This window comes from Anser anser (assembly GCF_964211835.1).
Source record: "Anser anser genome assembly, chromosome: 6".
In the NCBI taxonomy this organism is placed as follows: Eukaryota; Metazoa; Chordata; class Aves; order Anseriformes; family Anatidae; genus Anser; species Anser anser.
Genome location: NC_139726.1, coordinates 18,310,019 through 18,329,523, shown reverse-complemented (window position 1 = coordinate 18,329,523; position 19,505 = coordinate 18,310,019). Strand labels below are relative to the sequence as shown.

The 19,505-nt window shown below is 35.0% G+C and overlaps 1 protein-coding gene across 8 annotated transcripts in view; it reads left to right on the top strand.

Moving 5' to 3' along the window:
- KCNH7 (potassium voltage-gated channel subfamily H member 7) overlaps positions 1-19,505 on the top strand; it is a 224,487-nt gene that overhangs the window by 113,995 nt on the left and 90,987 nt on the right. For all 8 annotated transcript variants that reach the window (XM_083840771.1, XM_083840770.1, XM_083840768.1 and 5 more), the window contains exon 3: positions 18,563-18,718. In XM_083840771.1, the coding sequence (XP_083696897.1) occupies positions 18,563-18,718 (156 nt within the window). The remainder of the gene's footprint in view (positions 1-18,562; positions 18,719-19,505) is intronic.

Below are 19,505 nucleotides of genomic sequence, written 5' to 3'. Positions count from 1 at the left end.
GACAATTAAAAACTTGTCATTAAACAAGAAAAATATTATTTTAAAATGAAATTTAACCACAAGTGAGCATCAGCAAGTGTCCAAGTAAGGATTTTAATACATATTTCCTAACAGTGTAAAGAAAGCCTCATGGGTAAATAATATCCTTTTCAGATTCTGTAGAGAGGAATAACCAGGAAGATATTGCTGCGGTCTACTGTACCACTCCTCAGATACTTCCCTAGTGGGATTTTTTGTTTTTTCTTTAAACAAGGAAAAAAATCAAGCTACAAAATGGTTCATTAAAAAAAAAAAAAAAAACATTAATTTGCAACAGCAATTTGCAACATTAATTTGCAGCTAGGCAAAAATTGAGAGCTGGATATGCTAGTAAGCTAACATGACTCCTGGATAGACTCCTAGTTGGATCTAGACTGACTTTCAATCTTATTTTTCAGACACACTTTAATCTTGGTTAATGTTTACAGTTTTAGGCAACAGGCTTTGGCGAAGAAGAGAGGGGAATTTCCTTTCTTTCCACTGACGTTTAGAGACATCTCAATCTGGAATGATAGCTAGATTTTGCTTTAAGCCTGAAAACTGCTGGCTTGCAGAAAATGTAATATTCCTGCTTTATTCCTCATGTTGGATTATTTTCTGCTTCCACCCACCACTTCAGATCCCTTGCCAGTTATGGTTCTGTGAGGTTAGCCTCCCCTTTTCTTGGGTGTCAAATGTCAACATTGGCATGAGAGGGAGTTTCAGAAGTCCATTGTAGTAACAGCAGATGATTATGCAGAACTCACAACTTGCCTGAATACAGGAACAATAATATCACACAACTTCAAAAGTACACAGACAAAGTGCACTCTTTGAAGTAAAGATCATTTGTTCCTTCCAAAGAGTATACACTCCTTCTAGAGTCATACTGCAGCTGAGTTGAGTCTGCCTGACTTCAGAGTTGCCCAGGAAAAGAGAACAACCTGAGAGTATTACAGACAGAGTATTTTCACCCTCACCAAAACTGTTTCCCTAATTGAGGTATGTGAATTTGGATACATTACTTAGAACTATACAGCACAAGTACAATCTATTACAATCAGTATTTTGTAATTAGTCTCAGATATGCAAAGCTAGTAAACCTGAAAGAAGCTCAAAAGCACAGTGCAACACCGAAACAGGGGCTATGCAATGCAAGCTAATTTAAAGCTGTTTGGAGATGAGAAATTTAATATTTTGAATATTTTGACTGTTAATAAAGAAATACCAAAATGATAGTTCACCATTAAGAAGTGAAATCAAATCAATGCAGATGGAGTTATTTTAGCTTCTCAGCCATTTGATATTTTGTTTTGAAACATTTCTACAGTACTTTGCATATTCTTAGAATTACTCACTTACAAGCTACCATGGGAGATGCAGCATGGCCAGAGAATTCAGCAAATACAAGGACAGTATACTATAAATGAGCTACAAGTCACAAGTGGCATTGTGGCAGTTAATATTTCCCATTTGAAAGATTAAGTATTCACACACATAAATAATAATAATAATTATTATTAATATTAATAACAATAATGATAATAAAATTAAATAATAAGAATTATATATATATAACATATTTACTTCTTTTATTCAGTCCTTTTTCCAAGAAAAAGGCAAAATTTCTCCCCAGATAAATTGATGGAAATTCTGTGTTAGTTAAAACTCTCCCAGGAATGTGTCTGTGTAACAATTTTTCAACCAGTCCCTAGTTCAATTTAGAATGTTAAATGTAAAATACAAAGGAATTGTGAAATTAATTTTGAAAATGCACAATGTGGGTCTGAAACCATCTCTCACATTTGTGCATACTAAGAACAACTCATTCAAGATCTGTGTTAGTGAAAAGAAAATCAACTTCATCTTTTGGACACTGAAATTCATTTGAAAAGACCTTGAACTGAATTCAATTTTCTGCAGCATAGAGGGTAGCAGACTTGTTTTGATATCTCTTTGCCCAGGGGCACAAAGCTGGATTTGCTTCTAAGTTAAGGGAGCACCACAGTTTCCTTATACCCAGATTTACATGGAATATATCTCCCGTAAAGATAAGAAAAACAGTCAGAGCTAGTATATATAGCTGTATGATGAAATTCAGGTACTCTCTGATCAACATGACAGAATGAAATTTGGGGTGGATCTAGCTGTGACGCTGATTCAGAGTATGTCTCACAGGGCTGTGCTACTGCAACAAAAAGGTGGAGGGCTTCCGCTACTGTTCTCTGCCTCTCTCAAAGTCAATGTCTTATTGTAAGTAGAAGAGAAATATAAGGGGAGAACTCCTAATAATTTTTTTTTTAAGTAGAAAAAAAGTCAGGACAGGAGTTCAGATTTGACGTCAAATCACATGCTTGTATGGATGGATTTTTTTCCTAAAAAATTATTCCAAGTCTTACTTAATTTCTTTTATATACTAGGGGTTTAGCAATTATCTCAGTTCTTCCGCTGTCATTTCAGATATCTAGACAAAGCATACTATTTTCACTGTAGTGTCCAAACAATATGAAGATAAAGTAATATGCAAATCATACATTAATGACAATATTCAGCAGGACACCTGAGCTACTAAGCTAGTCAATGGGACTTCTCACAAGCTAAAAATTGTCATCTACTTAAGTGCGCAGTTGAATCCTAGCCAATAGGCTTCATTATACTCTTTATGGGTTTTATCATTTTGACCTTTACTGCACAGTAAATTTTGCCCTTCTTGTGGTATTTATAACATGTTCTGTGCCATACTTGTAAAGGAGATTACCACAGATTTAACAACTGCAATTAGAAAAGGATGAGTTTACAATAGACTGTAGTGGTTGCACTTCACAGAATAATGCATAGTTTATGTTTTAAAGAAATTATTCTCTTTAAATAAATGGACCGTTTTTAAATTTGTAGCATTAACATCAAAAGTAACATGAATAAAATGCAATTTTCACATTTTAGTTTCCTGAAGTGTAACACCATCAGCCTATAAAATCTGTCAGTCTCATTAAGTCTTTCACAAAAATAATATCACTCAGCCATTTAAGAAAATGAATGCGGAGTTTTAGGTCTGATGATTCATTTTCCCATCTACCAAACTTACTGTTGTAATGAAGCTACAGTGTGAAGTTTTGAGTGTCATTTTCTGCACTCATTTTTCTTAATGTTATCTTACTATACTTCACTTTTTTTTACATGCTATATATGACCTGCATATCATGAATGAAATATTTGAGAAACCATATAGGGTATTCAACTATTGCCTAAAAGGACAACTTTCCCTAAAATGCATCTACAATCTGCAGAGAAACAGAAAACTCAAAACAACACCTGAAGTTTCATCTGCAGTCTGTTGCCAGAAATGCCCACTTGTCTTATTTTCCTAAATAACTGCTAGATTCTACCCAAAACCCCCATAAAATTATAGGTTAGGTATTAAATAGCCAATATAAAAAATCAAGCTGAATAGCTCAAGCTTAAAAAAAAATTTAAAAAAAAAAAAACAGTTTTACAGAAGAGGTGTCAGACAATTTTGACCATTGATGACAATGTTTCATGTATAGAATACTCATGCTTGTACATACATATACATGTGTGCTACATACTTTTTCTGTATATATAAACTTGAGAAACTGTACAGTTAAGATACCAAAGCACTTAAAATTGCCAGTCAACAATTTACGAGTCAGCTAGCTACATATAAGTCACATCTCCATACTTCTTACCAAGCTCCATAGAAGCAACAAATCTAAAATGAAATGTTTGGATAATACTAATAAGACAAGTTTCTCAGTTGCTGAGGGTCATCAATTTACAAACTTGAAAGATAATCAATGCCTAGAGTTATTAAGCTTCAAAATCAGCAAGGATTGACTGCAGCAAATAGATTATTATGAGAGAAATACACTGTGACATATTTGACAGGGTTCTGCTAAAGGATATTTTGAAGACTGGATACATGATGACTTAGCATCAACCCTTTTTATTCTTGATTATTAGCCAGAGTTTCATTGCAGCTCAGGCCGTACAATCAGGCAAGATTGTAAGCGGAGTTCATTTCCCATATAAATACCTAAATAAATGATGAAAGTTGTCTTAAAAACAAACATAGTGAACATGTAGTATGACAAGAGTGGGCTGTGGCTATGATCACTGCATTATTTTGAATTATGAATTCCATTTTGCACTATGCCTGAAGCAGGTTATGTCTCAAACAGGTTATTAGAACACATTTGAAACAGATGCCCAAGAAGACTGATAGACTGTTACAGAAATTGAAATGCAAGATTGCAAATAAGGCCTTAAACTTGGATCCTAGTTCACTGAAGTATTAGGTTTGTCTACATAAAGTTCATGGGTGGGGTGAATATGCCAGAGCCTTCAAGAGGAGTGCAAGAGCCATAGGACAGTCTTTCTCTGAGCAGCAAACAAATTTTCATCTTTCAGGAAACATTAGGAGACATCTTTTTAGGAATAATTTGGTCAATTTGCAAAAGGCTTTAATTGTTCTGTAACTTACTTTGTTTTAGAAACTACTCCATAATGCCTGTATTTCTTCCTTCCCTATGTTGTCCCCAAGAGGTAAATCAGAAGTCAAGAGTGATTTGCCATGAGATGCTAAGGGATCTACTGTCTAATAGGAGCTCTGAGAAAGAATACATAAGTGATAGGACAGAAATGCAGCAGGCGAGCATCTTTGGGTGGGGCAGAGCACAAGTCACTAGCTGGAGGGTCTGCAGTGACAAAATTTTGGAATCAACCATTTTGATGAAGTGGATAGAGTCTGGATGTCAGCTCTGTAGACTCTGAACTAGATGCCGCTAAGAAGCAGTTGATAACAGAAGATCAGTTTTATTCAGTTATTTAGTCAATAATTGTGTTCACTTGAAAAACAAAACTGGCAAAATAAAATCATGCAAGACAAGCTGAAATACTATGTGAGGACCTTCAAAAATCCAGCCTTCTAGTTAGGATACCTTTCCAGCCTCCACACAATTAGCATGGTGTTTGTAATGGTATGCCTCATTATTATTATTCAGCTTATTCAGATTATTGATCTTTTTTGTAGTATTTGAACTTCTTAACAAAAAGCAATGTTTTGCTATTAAACTGTTTAGATTTAGATGCTCAGCTCAGAAATCTGATTCACTCCATGGAATTGCTTACCATTCTTCTAGCCCCTACCTAAAGATGTTCTGAATCGCACTTAGATTATTTGCCTGAAGTGAATTGGGCAAATACATTCTATCCTGCCCATTGCAAACAGGAGGGTTACCGCGCGCACACACACACATCCACACAGACAGGAAGTCACATGAAGTATTAAGTAAGCATTCAGTCCCCAGCCATGTCCTAGGGCAGGAGTCCAGTAACTTGTGGGAGGGCACTATGCCAACCTAACAGATGGACATACATATGGGCAGTCAGGACATCATGTGAAGCCATCAAGTATGGATACTAAGGGCATGATTCCAACCTAAGAACATGAGCTTTCTGTGAAGGTTAAGGAGATGTTAAGCTGGATTTACTTTCAAAAATAAAGAATAAATTCCACTTCCATGTCCGGTAACAGTTATGCTCTTAGTTAATCAGGTGGAGTTGGTAGTAGCTAAAGAGAGTTATGATTATGAGGTAAAGTTTTAATGTTTCACAGGGCAGATGTCATTCTGACAAAAAAAAAAATGTATTATTTGGGGGGACATCTAGTTAGTGATAATGACTTTGCACTGGCAGCAGTGCTTTGACCCTGCATCACCATCTGGTCTGTGACTTTTCCCAACAGGAGAGGAAACAGCTATTTGAGCAGCAAATGCAGTCCAGATAGCCAAATGCATCCTCCAGCATCCATTACTGCAAGGATTAGAGCTGGAAACTGCCACCCTTTCCTAATGAGGAGAGAATGAGAAAGGAGGAACAACAGCTCCAGACAACTTGCCCATGAGAGTACCAATCTAGCATTGCTGATGCAACTGAGAGAAGTAGGAGCATGCACATCCTACAGCCTTCTGAGGCTATGTCCATCAGCGGGAGAGAGAAGGAGGTTAGGAGTCATGCCTTGGGAATTTAATTCAACACCATAGCCAAAGGACAGGCCAAAGTCTGCTGCTGCTGGCCTTTGAAATTTTACCAATTGACTAGGCAGAGCACATGAAACTTTATTTCCAAGTATAGGGGAGAGGTAGCATCTTGGTTTACAGATCAGTGTGTATCCACAGCAGAGCTGGGCCAGGTAGCACTGAATTCCCAATTGAATTGAAATGAAATGTTTGGAAGAAACATTAAAACTTTATGAAGACGAATAGCACATAGGTTATGTCAATAAAAGCAATTTGTCTGCTTCTTCCAGCTTGATCCAAAAACATAAAGCGATGGCTCTGATGGCTCATTCCAGGAGGCTATAGCTTGAATCATCTGTTTTCAGCTTCCAGAAATTTAGGTTCTTTCTGCTAGACTCAACAGCTCCATAGTATTTACTCTTTCCATGAAGTTACTGGCTCTAATGTAAGTCACTTCTCAAACTGCTTCTCATTAAACAACAAAGATTGACATCTTTAAGATTCACAGCAAAGGAATTTGCTGAAGCATGCTGTTCCTCTGCTTTTTTGTTTTGTTTTGTTTTAATGCCCTCTCCAATTTTTTAGTATCCTTTAAGAATTCAGATGCCACAAAGTGAATTCAATATTCCAGTTTCATTCTCCCTAGTGATATATACATGAAGAAAGGTCAACTTCTTATTCTACCTGTTTATGCAAAGCACGCTGGTCATTCTTACATATCCTATAATTTCTTTTGTGAAATTCCATTCCACAACATATCTACCTTTTTTTAGTTTCAGCCTATGTGCCCTGGTTCTTCAACTGTATGATTAAATTTACCATTTTAGAATGCATTTGTTTGCATTTAATATCCCTCTAACAGAATGATCCAAATTCTTCTATTTTACCTCATTACTATGCCACTAGCCATTTTACATCCAAATATTTCACAGAATTGATTTTATTTTTTCTCCAGATATTTTCAAAGCAAATGAATACCATCATATTAATTTCTGTGGGTTTTCACTAGAAAATCTGGCACTGAATTGTGATCCTCCAGATCACAGATTTTTGGAATCTTTTTTGGAATATCTCAGTCAATTTGTAAACCATGTAATAAGGTTTTGTTGTTGTTGTTGTTTTTTGTAAGTGCAATGCTATTGTTTAGTTATAATATTATATAGCGAAATCATTACAAAAACATATGTCTGTGATGGCTACTTATTCATTTTTCTTTAGAAAGAATATATCCATCAAATCAGACTCTTTGTCCATTAACAACATCTATATTACCATACAGAGTGACATTAATTAATTATATTCCTGTCAGGTATTCTTTATTAAAGTAATCTAATATCATGTTTCATTATTTTCCTTAGGACTGATGTCAGGCTCACTGCCATACCGTCATTCCAATCACTATATCACTCTTAAATGTTGGCATGGTATTAGCATTGTTCTAACCTTCTGGAACTTTGCCCAGGAAGATTTGTTAAGAGGTTGCAGACCAGCTGTAGACTGCTCAACCAACACCTAGACCTTCAATTACACTTTTCCAAGTTTGCTGATATTTTGAATCTAGCAAAGAATTGACACACTTCATAGTTAAAATGGCAAGGTAAACTTCATTATAGTGATACATTATTCACACTGTTCTTAAATACAAAACAAAAATATTAACTAGTGGATTTGTCTGGTTGTTGCATAATTATCATTGCATAATTATTAACAATTTTATGGCAACTGTCATTGGGATTTTTATGGGCTTTCACTACTACTGGAATTATTATAAGCATATATATATAGGCTTAACTTACTTAGATACCTACTTACGCTCCTTAGTCTTGCTCTGATGTCACATCCTTCTGTCAACATCCTATATTTCATACCTCTCAGCTTCTTCCAACATACACGTGTGTATTTACTTTCTTCTTCCTCCATTCACTATACACCTGTTAATTCCTATCTGCTTCACTTTTGTACTTAAAGCAGGTGGACTTGCATCTAAGATTTTCAGCATCTTTGAATCACTACTCTTTTGTTAGGTAATATTTTCATTAAGAATTCCAGATATTCATTCATATATTTGTCTGATTCCTCCTCCCAATTATTTCTACCTACAGTTTTCACATCCATAGAAAATTACCCATTTAGAAGAACCACCATTTTACTGCTTGGGATTGTTCTTTGTTGGCCTACATTGTTGGCAATCAGGTCATGAAAACCACCCTTAAGGCAATCACGAATTTCTGGTCCAGTAAGTTATTCATATTTATCAATTCTAATGAGATCCTACATTAAAAATATATCATTTTGGGTATGGAGTCTTTCTATTAGAAAACATGATGTATTTTTCTTTTTAAAAAAAATATAATAATAATATTTCACTAGTGTGCTTGACAAGCCTCCAGTACATATAGTTCCCACCACATTTATTAATATGAATTCAAAATTCCATGATTTTGCATTATTAAGAAATCCAGAATACCAGATCATGCCTTTAACTAGCATGTCTCTTTTAGCTGCCCTCTTTTCCCTGGGGGGTTGCATCTACTTGCTTTACAATCCCAGTAGCTTGACTACTTTACCACTTTTCAGGATTGGCCTTCTCACTGATGAGAATTTCCAGGTCATCTGTTTTGTTTGTTACCAAGATCTCATGATCACAGCAAGAATTCCTCATTCCTTGTCTGCCTATTCTCTCCCTTCAGAAATGTTTTGCAGAATTACAATCAGTATATGATGACTCCTTTTTTCCCTACAAACTTGGCTTTTGTGTATTTCCAAGTAATTACTGTGTAACCATCCCTATCAAATCTCTTATAAAACATCTAGAAAGGTGTGTTTGCATGAGTATGATTTTCCAAGGGTATGATCTCCATGAGAAAAGCATCTATATTTATAAAATGCTATTCCTTCCACTTGGCCAATGGAGCCGGATACACATCGCACTTGTGAAAGTTTGTAGCAATGACAGGGTTTCTGTTTTGCCTCAGGACCTGCTCCTGCTATCTGTTTTTCTGTATCACTCTTTGTACAGTATGGCCATTTAATGCCTCCTTCTTTTTGATATCTATTAACCGTATTAAAAAAAAAAAAAAGAAAACTTAATCACCCTGGAATGATTCAGTGTAAGTGAGAACAGAATCCTTTACTTCATGGTGTATTCTAGTCTAATGCATTGGATGAATGAAATTACTGAAACTGAGTTCTGACTTTTTTTCCATTCTGCTTTGTAAGGTTATTCAATTAGTTCTTAAAATAGCTTATGTAGTTTGGGGGCAAAAAAACGAGGTTACTTTCACAAATGTCTTAATCTGCACTTTTTCTGCAAGATAGACAATATTCAACAAACCTGAGCTCCCTTTTCTCATGAAGATAATAAGACATCTCTCAGTTGAATGCCCAGAAGTGCATAGCTTCTAATGAGGGTTTAGAAAAGAATAGCTACAGGAAAAAAAAAAAAAAAAGAAAAAAAAAAAGAGAGAGAGAGAGAGAGAGAAAAGAAAGAAAAAATGCATCTTCAATTTTAGCATATACAATTAAATAATAATAAATTAGCAAACTAGCTACAAAAATTAGAACCATTATTTGTCAGATAACTGGTTTTTTCTAAAATTACTTAAAGTATATTTCACCTCAAAATTATCACATAATGCTTGCAAACAGAAGCTAAAGCTCTCCAGTTCTTTATTTTTCTGTTACAAAACCATGAGAGAAAATGTGTCCTAACATTGATTTTCACCTTGAGCTAAACATCTGGTATTTGTTGAGTGCTATGCTTTCAATAAGCTTACTGCAAATGTGAATGAAGAAAGTCAAAGCAACCTATTTTCACTATGAAATCCAGTTGTTTTCAAAACTATTTTAATTACATGTAATTCGAATGAATTAATGTAATCCCTACCATTATGACATTTCCTAATTAAAAATTATCTATCTAGACACATACTGAAGAATGAATGGAAATGACTTAAACTGTGAGTTTAAGTGATATGTAAATGCCTGTTGATACAACAGAACACAGTATAACAAATCCATTTCCATAATATAGATAAATCATGATCTGTTATTATTACTTGGGCTAAGATATTATCATTTTTTCATCCACTGCTTCAACTTCAGAAAAGAATCTGATATTTCATCAGTCAGTGGTACTGATCATTCTCAACTGGTATTGATCTATGTCCAATGACCTTGAACATTGGTCATTTTTTTCATCACATATTGGGATGCTCTGTGCTTTACAGCATTACATTTTAAGTTTTCTCTTGTTTATAGCCATAAAACTGTAGTCAAGAATATTCACTTTTTAGTACCTAACAGAAAACTTTTATTTTAATATGTTCTCAGCAAATGAGTATCATGCAGGTTAGTAAACAATGGATGATTTAATTTACCATTAATCCTGTTGTGTTTTTTTTTTTATGTTTTCAGTGAAATGAATAATTAAAAATATTTTCTCCCAAAGGAATACTTTGAGTAATGTATAAAAAAACATCACTTCTAAATAGTCTTTTAAAAATATTAAATACTTCATTTTGAAAATGTCTAAGTGAAACATTTCAGTTTTTCATGAATAGCACACTCTTGCTTGCACTGTTTCCTCTTAAGAAGTTCAGTTATGAAATTCACCAAGTGTACTATATCCTGTAATCACCACAACTGTATTGCAAGTATACAAGCATTCATGCTAAGAAAACAAGATGAAAACCATAAAGGAAGTTGCAGTGAGGAGTGTATCGGTCTCTTTTCTCAAGTGATAAGTGACAGAATGCAAGGAAATGGTCTGAAGTTGCGCCAGGGGAGGTTTAGACCAGGAAATTTTCTTCACGGAGAGGGTGGTTAAGCATTGGAACAGGCTGCCCGGGGAAGTGGTAGAGTCCCCATCCCATGTTTAAGAGATGTGTGGACATGGCACTAAGGAACGTGGTGTAGTGATGGGACTCAGCAGGTCAGGTTGATGGTTGGACTAGATGATCTTGAAGGTCTTTTCTAATCTAGACCATTCTATAACTCTCATGGTCTGTAATATATAACACAAAAGAATAAAAAATCTTCCCTGGTTATTCAACATTCAGCTTGCAAAGTGTTTACAGACTAACAATTAAGGTTTTCTGGAGATGTAGCCCTTTGTGAAATCTGCCCAGACCTGCCGTGTCTAACTGCTTAGCATCTGGTAACACGTGGTAATACGTATGGTGCACTCAGGGATGCAAGGAATCAGGCACCAGATACTTACCTACACAAGCAGAGACAGAAACATTCTCATTAACAAGTCAGAAACGTTGTTTTTCAAAAGCAGCACTACTTGCTATATTCTTCTGGAAGAAAAAGCCAATGCATAATAGAGGTTCTAAACTAAAATTAGGGCCTAAACAATTCCAAGTCACACACCTGCTTTGCAAACTATGAACAAGAACCCATCCAGAAAACAATTTCAGACCAAGCTCTCACCCTACTATGTGTACACCAGAGTGTATCTCCAAGAAAGGTCAGTTTGAGAGAGGATTCACGACTGACTTCAGTCTGTTCTCCAGCGATACCCACTCTGGAAAAACTCAAATGTAGTTTTGAGGTCAACTAGGCAGAAAGAAAAAAGCCTGTCTTGCATTTGCTGCATTAACTGTGGGACTTAAATAAGTCTTTAGCCTTTCTTCTATATAGTTTTCAACATTTTTCACTCTAGGTTCTTTTTAGTCTCTACTTCATGGGCATGTAACATCTCTTTGTTTATTTTTCATTTTGTTTTTCTTTATTTGCCATATTTTTAATTGTTCTGCATCTTCTGTACGTGTTTATATATGCTTAAATAATAAAGCACTAGGAAACTGTCCTCCCATATAAAATGTGTTCAGCATTACAGTTAATGACCACAGTTCTATTAGTGTAGGTGTAGATATTATAATTAGAAGGTTAGCATTAATTGTGCCAATGCAGTAATATAAGAAATGCTGGAGCAAGGAGTTGAATAGTATTTATCTAGCTATTGAATTATATTATAAATGTGATTACAGGGAGAGAAAATGAGATTTATATAGCACACTCCAATTGTTTATGAACTTGTCCATAGACTCCAGAGGGTGTTTGTTAGTTTAAAAATTATTCCCTCATCTCTAAACACTATAAGTTAATATCTTACAAAACCTATGTCAGTACATTAATCATATCTTAGTATCAGCAACCATTTCAGTGATGGAATACCTATTTGATATGGAGGGTGGAGTGAAATGTCAAAGGGAACAGGTCCCATTTAATCACTGAAATCTCACTAATAAATATCAGCCGAATGCACTCTGCCTTGTCTCTACCCATCCTCTTTAAAAATAGCTATTCAATTGAAGAGGGGTACAATACATTTCAACCTGCCATCTATTTTTAGTTGCTACTCTGCAATAAATCTAAGAGTCAGTCATACAGATACATCTGCAGTATGTTTAATGGGAAGCTTGTGAATTCCTCATTCTTGCCACACAAGAAGTTCATTTTCAGTCAGATGGAACTGGAAAAGGGTGACATAAAGACATAGCTCAGAAGATACAATTAAAAAAGTAAGCAGATTGTACAACCTATTACCCAAAGTTCTGTGTGGAAATACACTAGACACATTTTAATAGCACAGGGCTGGAATCAACAAATTCAATTGTGAAAAGGGAATTTAGAGTATCTTTGTGTTACCCTTATCTTCATTCATTTTTGATGCAGCTTTGGATAAGACACTTGTTTTTATGATTCAGTCACACCACCTTAAATAAAAAGTAAAATAATACCTGTACAATTTGAAGAGCAGCAACAGGCAATATCTGCAATGCAGTATGGGTTTCCTAGAATACATGCTCTTTATGGCTGCAAATATTATCATTTTTAGCCTTAGCATTGTTTCTTCTATTTCTCATGTGGGCAGCTACATAACAAATGCAGGGAGAGGGAGGGGTGGACATCCAAGGGTGATTCCTTCTGTTAGAGCCAAAGTTTTGACACAGGCTCTTTAAACCTCAGATGTCTCCAAAGGTCTGAATAAATGACATCAAGTGCAAAGATACAAAGAGCTGCAGGTAAAAACGGGCAAAAATATTTGTTTGAAGTTTCTTTCATGGAGTTGTTACTGAACTGAGCAAGTAGCTATGTCGTATCTTTCTCCAGTGATCTGATTCTACACCACTAAGGGCTGGGCAATTTTCTCAGGGCAAATTCAGTCACTCTCCTACTCATTTTTATTACACAAACAGGCAGACTACATAGTGAAAATCTGTTAATAAATAGTTATAATTGACACAGAAGCAGGCTTGCAAAAGCATATGGGGCCCTTTAACATAAAATCTAGTGAAATTTGGTAAGATCTGCACATCACTAGTTTCAGCTTAACACTACAAGAATAATGTACTTGGTCTTATTTTAGAAAGGTAGTAAACCTTTCCAGCAAATACACTGAAAGTAAGATTGCCTGTTATGTGTGACATTTTTCCTGGCTTGTGCTTGAATAGAAACACAACAAAATAAATTTTCAGCCTTTGATTGGTCAAGGTAAGCCCACACATCACAATACACATCATCCCTCATGGCTTTCACTTAAATATTCAAGACTTTAAAAGGCTGGACAAGTATTGCCCTGGACCTGAATAAACAGAGAAGATAACATTCCAAGATGAATCACAATCTGGAAGTAGGAAGAGATGCTTCCTTGTGTCTGTAGAGGTAGCGTGTTGGAGGGAAGATGATACTGGCTTTGGGGAATTAAGGAGTTGATAGAGAGCCATATCTTGGCTTCTTGCCCCAAAGACAACAACTACATGAAGGACAGGCAAAACCAACAGCAGTTCTGATCTTCCACAATAATTCTCCCCAAGATGATCTCCCTTTCCTTTCCCCAAAGTGTTTATTAATATTGGGCAATCCCCATCATCAATGCTGTAAGGAAAGGACTCGAGACCAAGGCTGTGAATAACAGACAACTGGTAACAGTACAACTGGTTACATGGTGTTCTTTGTTTTTATGGAAGTCAGCCCTTTCTTAAAGGGAATATAGCATTTCTACTATAACTGATAGTTTAAGATCTTAAATTAAATTTTAAGATATAGGCTCTACATTTGTAATTGATATGTTCAAAGTTTCTGCCTTTGAGATAAGCATTTATTTTGATAACAAAATGTGAGATCATACTGGGGGGAAGTGGAGAGCAGTTATTTCCAAAATAAACATGCTGATTATTTCATAAAAATACAAAGAATATCGAGCTTCCTTCACCTGTCCCTATCATAAAATTGTCACATTGCGAAATTCTTACAAGATTTTATGCAAGATTCACCCGTGTTTTTCATTTAGATCTGCCTTTAAACAAAGAACAGGACTGTCTAGCTCTGGAAACATGCACAGTATCTCTGCCTCTAATTTTTAACTGTCTTTGATCCTGTTTCTTAGTAGACAAGCTGTTGTTGTCGACTCTCTCTGTCCTGCTTTGATGTATTCCTTCTCACCTTCAATTTTAAATGAGAAGAAGTACCTATGGATTGTATGGCTAACTATATTGGACTACATGTAGGTTGCAGCAGTAGAACATTATCATATGTCTAGCAAACTCTTGTATGAGGTCAGCCCATCCAGAAATACATATACAGACACAGAGGACATACTCAACATCTTTCTTTTCATAGCCTTCTTCAATTGGCCACAGCAGCTTCAGAAACAAAAGAAAAACAACTGAGAAGTTATAAATGCTTTGGCACAGGGTGCCAAGTGGTTCCAAAACACATTGGAACCAGTCTTGGCTACAGTGAAGGCAGTCCTCAAATTCACACTGAAGTGGGAGAGTCCTTTTTTTTCTTTTTTTTTTTTGGGGGGGGGGGGGGGGTGAAATGCAGTTAGGAACTGTCAGACTGATTTTGTAAAGCAAGGCTCTAGAGTTATCCTGCAGAACCATGACAGATTTCCAAGGGTGCTGGCTATGCGAAACATGGGGCTTTTGCAGAATTAGGACAATTACCTAAATGGCACAGCGTCTCATTTTTCAGAGATCCTCTGTACTTGGCACATGTAACGGCCTGTAAAAACATTGTTCCCGGGAAGGTTGAATCGTAACACTTGTTCAGGATGGGTCATTTTTCAAAGTTTGCATGTCACAGTTTTGCATATAAGAATGCAGGCCCTTCTAATTTGGAATGCCTTCACTGTTGTATTTTTGTATTGTACTCTCCCAAATGCTTATAATGGGAGCTATTATAATATAAATAAATGACTGCAGTTGTATCTAGAAGATGCATCCTGATACAAATCTGTCCTAAAATGTTCTACAGAAAACCACTGGAAAGGTACATAGACTTTATGAGCCAGATTAATTGATTTGATGTACCTGCTTTGTACTGCTTCTGTGAAGCAAATCAACTTTAAACACTAAGCAGCCAGATATTTAAATGGACTTGGCTTCAAATTGCTCAAATAATGCAATAAATCCTTATATAAACCCAACATATGTTATATCCTTATTTCTTAAATATATATTGTTGCTGATGTTTGTTTTATAACAGCCCCTGTCTGGTCTTGTGAAATCATAGTACTGAATACAGAACTACAGAACCATGTCCAAACAGCATATAGGGGAGAAGAACATTTTCTTCACAAATGGATATTTTGCCACTAAATCAGCTAGATGAAAGAGTGGTCTTTAAAGTGCCATAAACAAAACAAAATAAAACAAAACGAAACAAAAAAAACAAGCCCTTTTAACTATGGAATTCAAGATGACATAAATATATCCAGCTTTTCTACTTTATCACCTCCAATGATGATGTCAAGTCAGCACAAGAGGAATATTTCATGATTACTCATCAATGGTAGTCTTCAGAAAATCCAGAAATATTGCTGGGTATTGAATCTATTGATTAAAGGTATAACTTTCATTATTATGCTGATCATATTAACTACTTGCCCTGTGCCAGTAGATGAGAAATGCAAATTTCAGAAACTTCATTATAATTTTTATTGCTTATCAGAAGCCTTTCTTACCCTTGAAATATTTTAGTATAGAGAAAAAACAGAGTAAACATGGTCAGTGTAATGAAGAATTATTGAATGGCAGAGTGCAAATGCAGAATAAGATTGTTTATAAACAGGCCACTTCTTAATATTTATTTATTGCCATCAAATCCAACTACTCAAAGCAATAATCTTCCTATATACCTAACTCTTCTATTTCCATCACTAAGGTTTTCCTTGTTATTTTACATTCCCTTATTGCCATTTCAATAGAGAGAGACATTAATAAGTGTATAGAAGATAATCACTTCAGTACTAGAGACAAAAACTAACAGCCACTGTGACGGGCACTGTATTTTGCGCAAGTTGTGGAATTCCAATTTCAATCATTCACACAAAATAAATATTCCATGCCACTTTAAAAGCCTAAGTGTCTTGGAAAAACTTCAGCCTAATGGGCTACAAGGACTCACTGGCCTGCTGGTGCAATTGGTCTTCAAAGAAACTATGGTGAATTGTACCAGATATGGACCCTTCCCATTCTTTGTGCCCAAAATGTTTCTACATATAGCTGTGATTTCAACCCTGTGCTCCTTTTGTCATGTTCTTACCCTGTGGGCTGTTAAACAGCTTCTGTATCTGTCCAGAGATGCAAATCCCTACGTCCACACCAAATGAAATTTGTAAATGCTTGAGAGCAGAATGTTCTACATAAATGGGAGATACTGTCATTACTTAGCACTGCGGGAAGCATTTCAAAAGCTGAAATATCCTTGCCTTCAAAAGGCAGGCAAGCTTTTAAAGAAGTGTGCGGCTTATTCTCATCCTTGTTTGCAAAAATTAATCAACATTTCAACCCGTGGAGTACAGTGTTCTTCAAATCCGTGCACTCCTCAGCCTATCCCCACGTCCAGCCCTTTGTTTGTGTCAGGGTTGTTGTGTCGGGGGGTATCTGCTCAACCTATAAATCTGTATGTCAAAACACAATCCATATCATGAATTCTTTTTCTTTTTTTAAACATGTTAGCTTTTCTTTCCAAGTGATTAAATAAATATCATTTTGACTGCTTAAACTCAATATGTATTTTTATCAATTAGCTGAAAACACAAAGATTACTTCTAAATTCTCTTCAGACCCTCTGTTTAACCAGTCTATGTTGCAATGCTTGGCCTGCAGCACTTCTATTTTTAGCTCTAAAGGAACAGTCTTAAATTGCCTATTTTCTGTTTACTAAAGACATTGAGCTTGTTACCATGGAAACTGTGGCAAGTGCCACAGCTTAACTGTTTTATTAAATGGATTGAAGGCACAGCTGCAAAACTTGAAAGGCCAGCATGTCAATTTTATACACAGCTCAAACTGCTATACATTCCACATTATAGCAAGTGCTACGTTAAATATGAGGAGCCAGAATCTGATCTTGGCTATAATCATATAAATCTTTGTTATCTCTCTCTTCACTATCAAAAAATAATAAATAAATTAATAATAATAATAATAATAATAATAATAATAATAATAATAAATTATGTGTAACCTAGATCAGGATCTGTTTTTGTCAAACTGCACTGCCTGTCAAGTTTCAGCGATTACCGCATTTGAATGGATAAATTGCAGATGATGTACATTAAACTAGTCCCCATTTATCACAGAAAGACACCATCTCACAGTTGTGTTTGCAAGAAGCTTTTAGCACATTATCGTATTGCTTACAGCAATCACATTATTTTTGGAACCACTATATTCTGTTAGTATAAGAGGGAATTAAATCAAAACTAATGACCTTGTCAAATGAAACTTCTATAAAAAGTTACACTGGAAAAATTAACACAAAACATTCTTTAAATCTTTAATTAGGCATTTGAACAAGAACACCCTGAGTACTAGAGGTGTTAAGAAATTACACCTTCTGTTCATTTCAGTACATGGTATGCTCCATATTTATGCAAAGTAGGGTACTTTTTAAATCATGCTCTAACTTGTATGTAACACTTAAGTCAAATACTACCAAAAATTATTGAAAATTATTACCACAATTTTGATTTTTTTTGTGATAGAATATAAAACCTTGTAGGATCAGATTGATAACAAATATAATTGTTAACACAAACCTAAACAACATTATACAGCCCCCAAAAGAATGAGAGCTAAAATAAGAATAGTGATATATTTACATCCATAAATATTTAATGAATGATTCAGCCTGTTGTAATAGAACCAAAAGCTCAAAGAATGTTTGACATTTAGAAGAATGGGGTTCTGCTTTCTTCACTAGTGTTGTGTTTGGAACAGTGTTCGCATTGCTACTTTTGACATTTTAAATATGAGATTTTTTGGAAGAGGTAATAATCTGATAAATTATTGAAAGATGTATTTCTTTCTGTGTAAATGCTCCTGTTTAAATTAAAGAATAGTGTGTTTGATGTTCAATCATTAAATTCAAAGAAATATTCTTCACTATCTGTTGGTGTAACTAGAATTACTGGAATGAAAAATAATTAAGTTTCCTTTCATTTATGCATTTCTTTCTTTTTTTTTTTTTTTCTCCATATGCAGGATCTACCTTCATCTGCAACACCCACATAATTCCAGTGAAAAATCAAGAGGGAGTAGCAATGATGTTTATTATTAACTTTGAGTATGTAACAGATGAAGAAAACGTTGCATCTCCTGAGAAGTGCAACCCAATATTGCCATCCAAACTTGTAAATCGTAAGTTACTCATTGAAAGTTCTCTTCTTACCTCTACTCTTAGCATAGAGAGTAATTAACTTGAGCAATACCAATAACAAAAAAAAAAAGATGCAGTCACCATTGCCTGACTCATTTAAAATAGAATTCAAGACAATAGGAAATAAAATTTAGCAAGTCTGTTATAAAGTTAGCAAGATAATCTATCGAATCTTTGGTAGTACAAACACCATTGATCTTACGTGTAGTGCTAGAAAATAAAAATTCATTAAAAGGAAAACATTTCACAGAAGTGCATTACCCTTGACAAAAACTGTTAATGAACTGAAAACTGAAAAAAAAAAAAAAAGCATTATGATATAGACAAAATATTTCACCTTAACTTATTTTAAACGGAATATTTCTATTTTCCTTTCTAATTAAAAAAAAAAAAGTTGGCAGAAGGTTTGATTAACTTTGATTTAAAAATATAAAATAAGTAAAAAAAAAGTATTTGAAGCAAAATTAAACATCTTGATTTTATCAAATCGAATTATTTGGATTGGCTTGAAGGATGTGGGTTTCTTTGGATATACAGGAAATGCTTTTGTTTTCATTCCACTTGTAAGTATTGTTAAAGTCAGAAATCCTTCTACAAAACAAAAGTCCTCTTCTTATGCAGTTAGACTGTTTAGCTTTCTGTATATATATGCAGAATGTGTACTTTTTTTGCTGACCTTCACTCTGTGCAGCAACAGCACACGATCTTTTCTGCTTTGCATCTCCACTCACATACTCTGCTCTTACTCCAAAATTTCCAGAACACGTC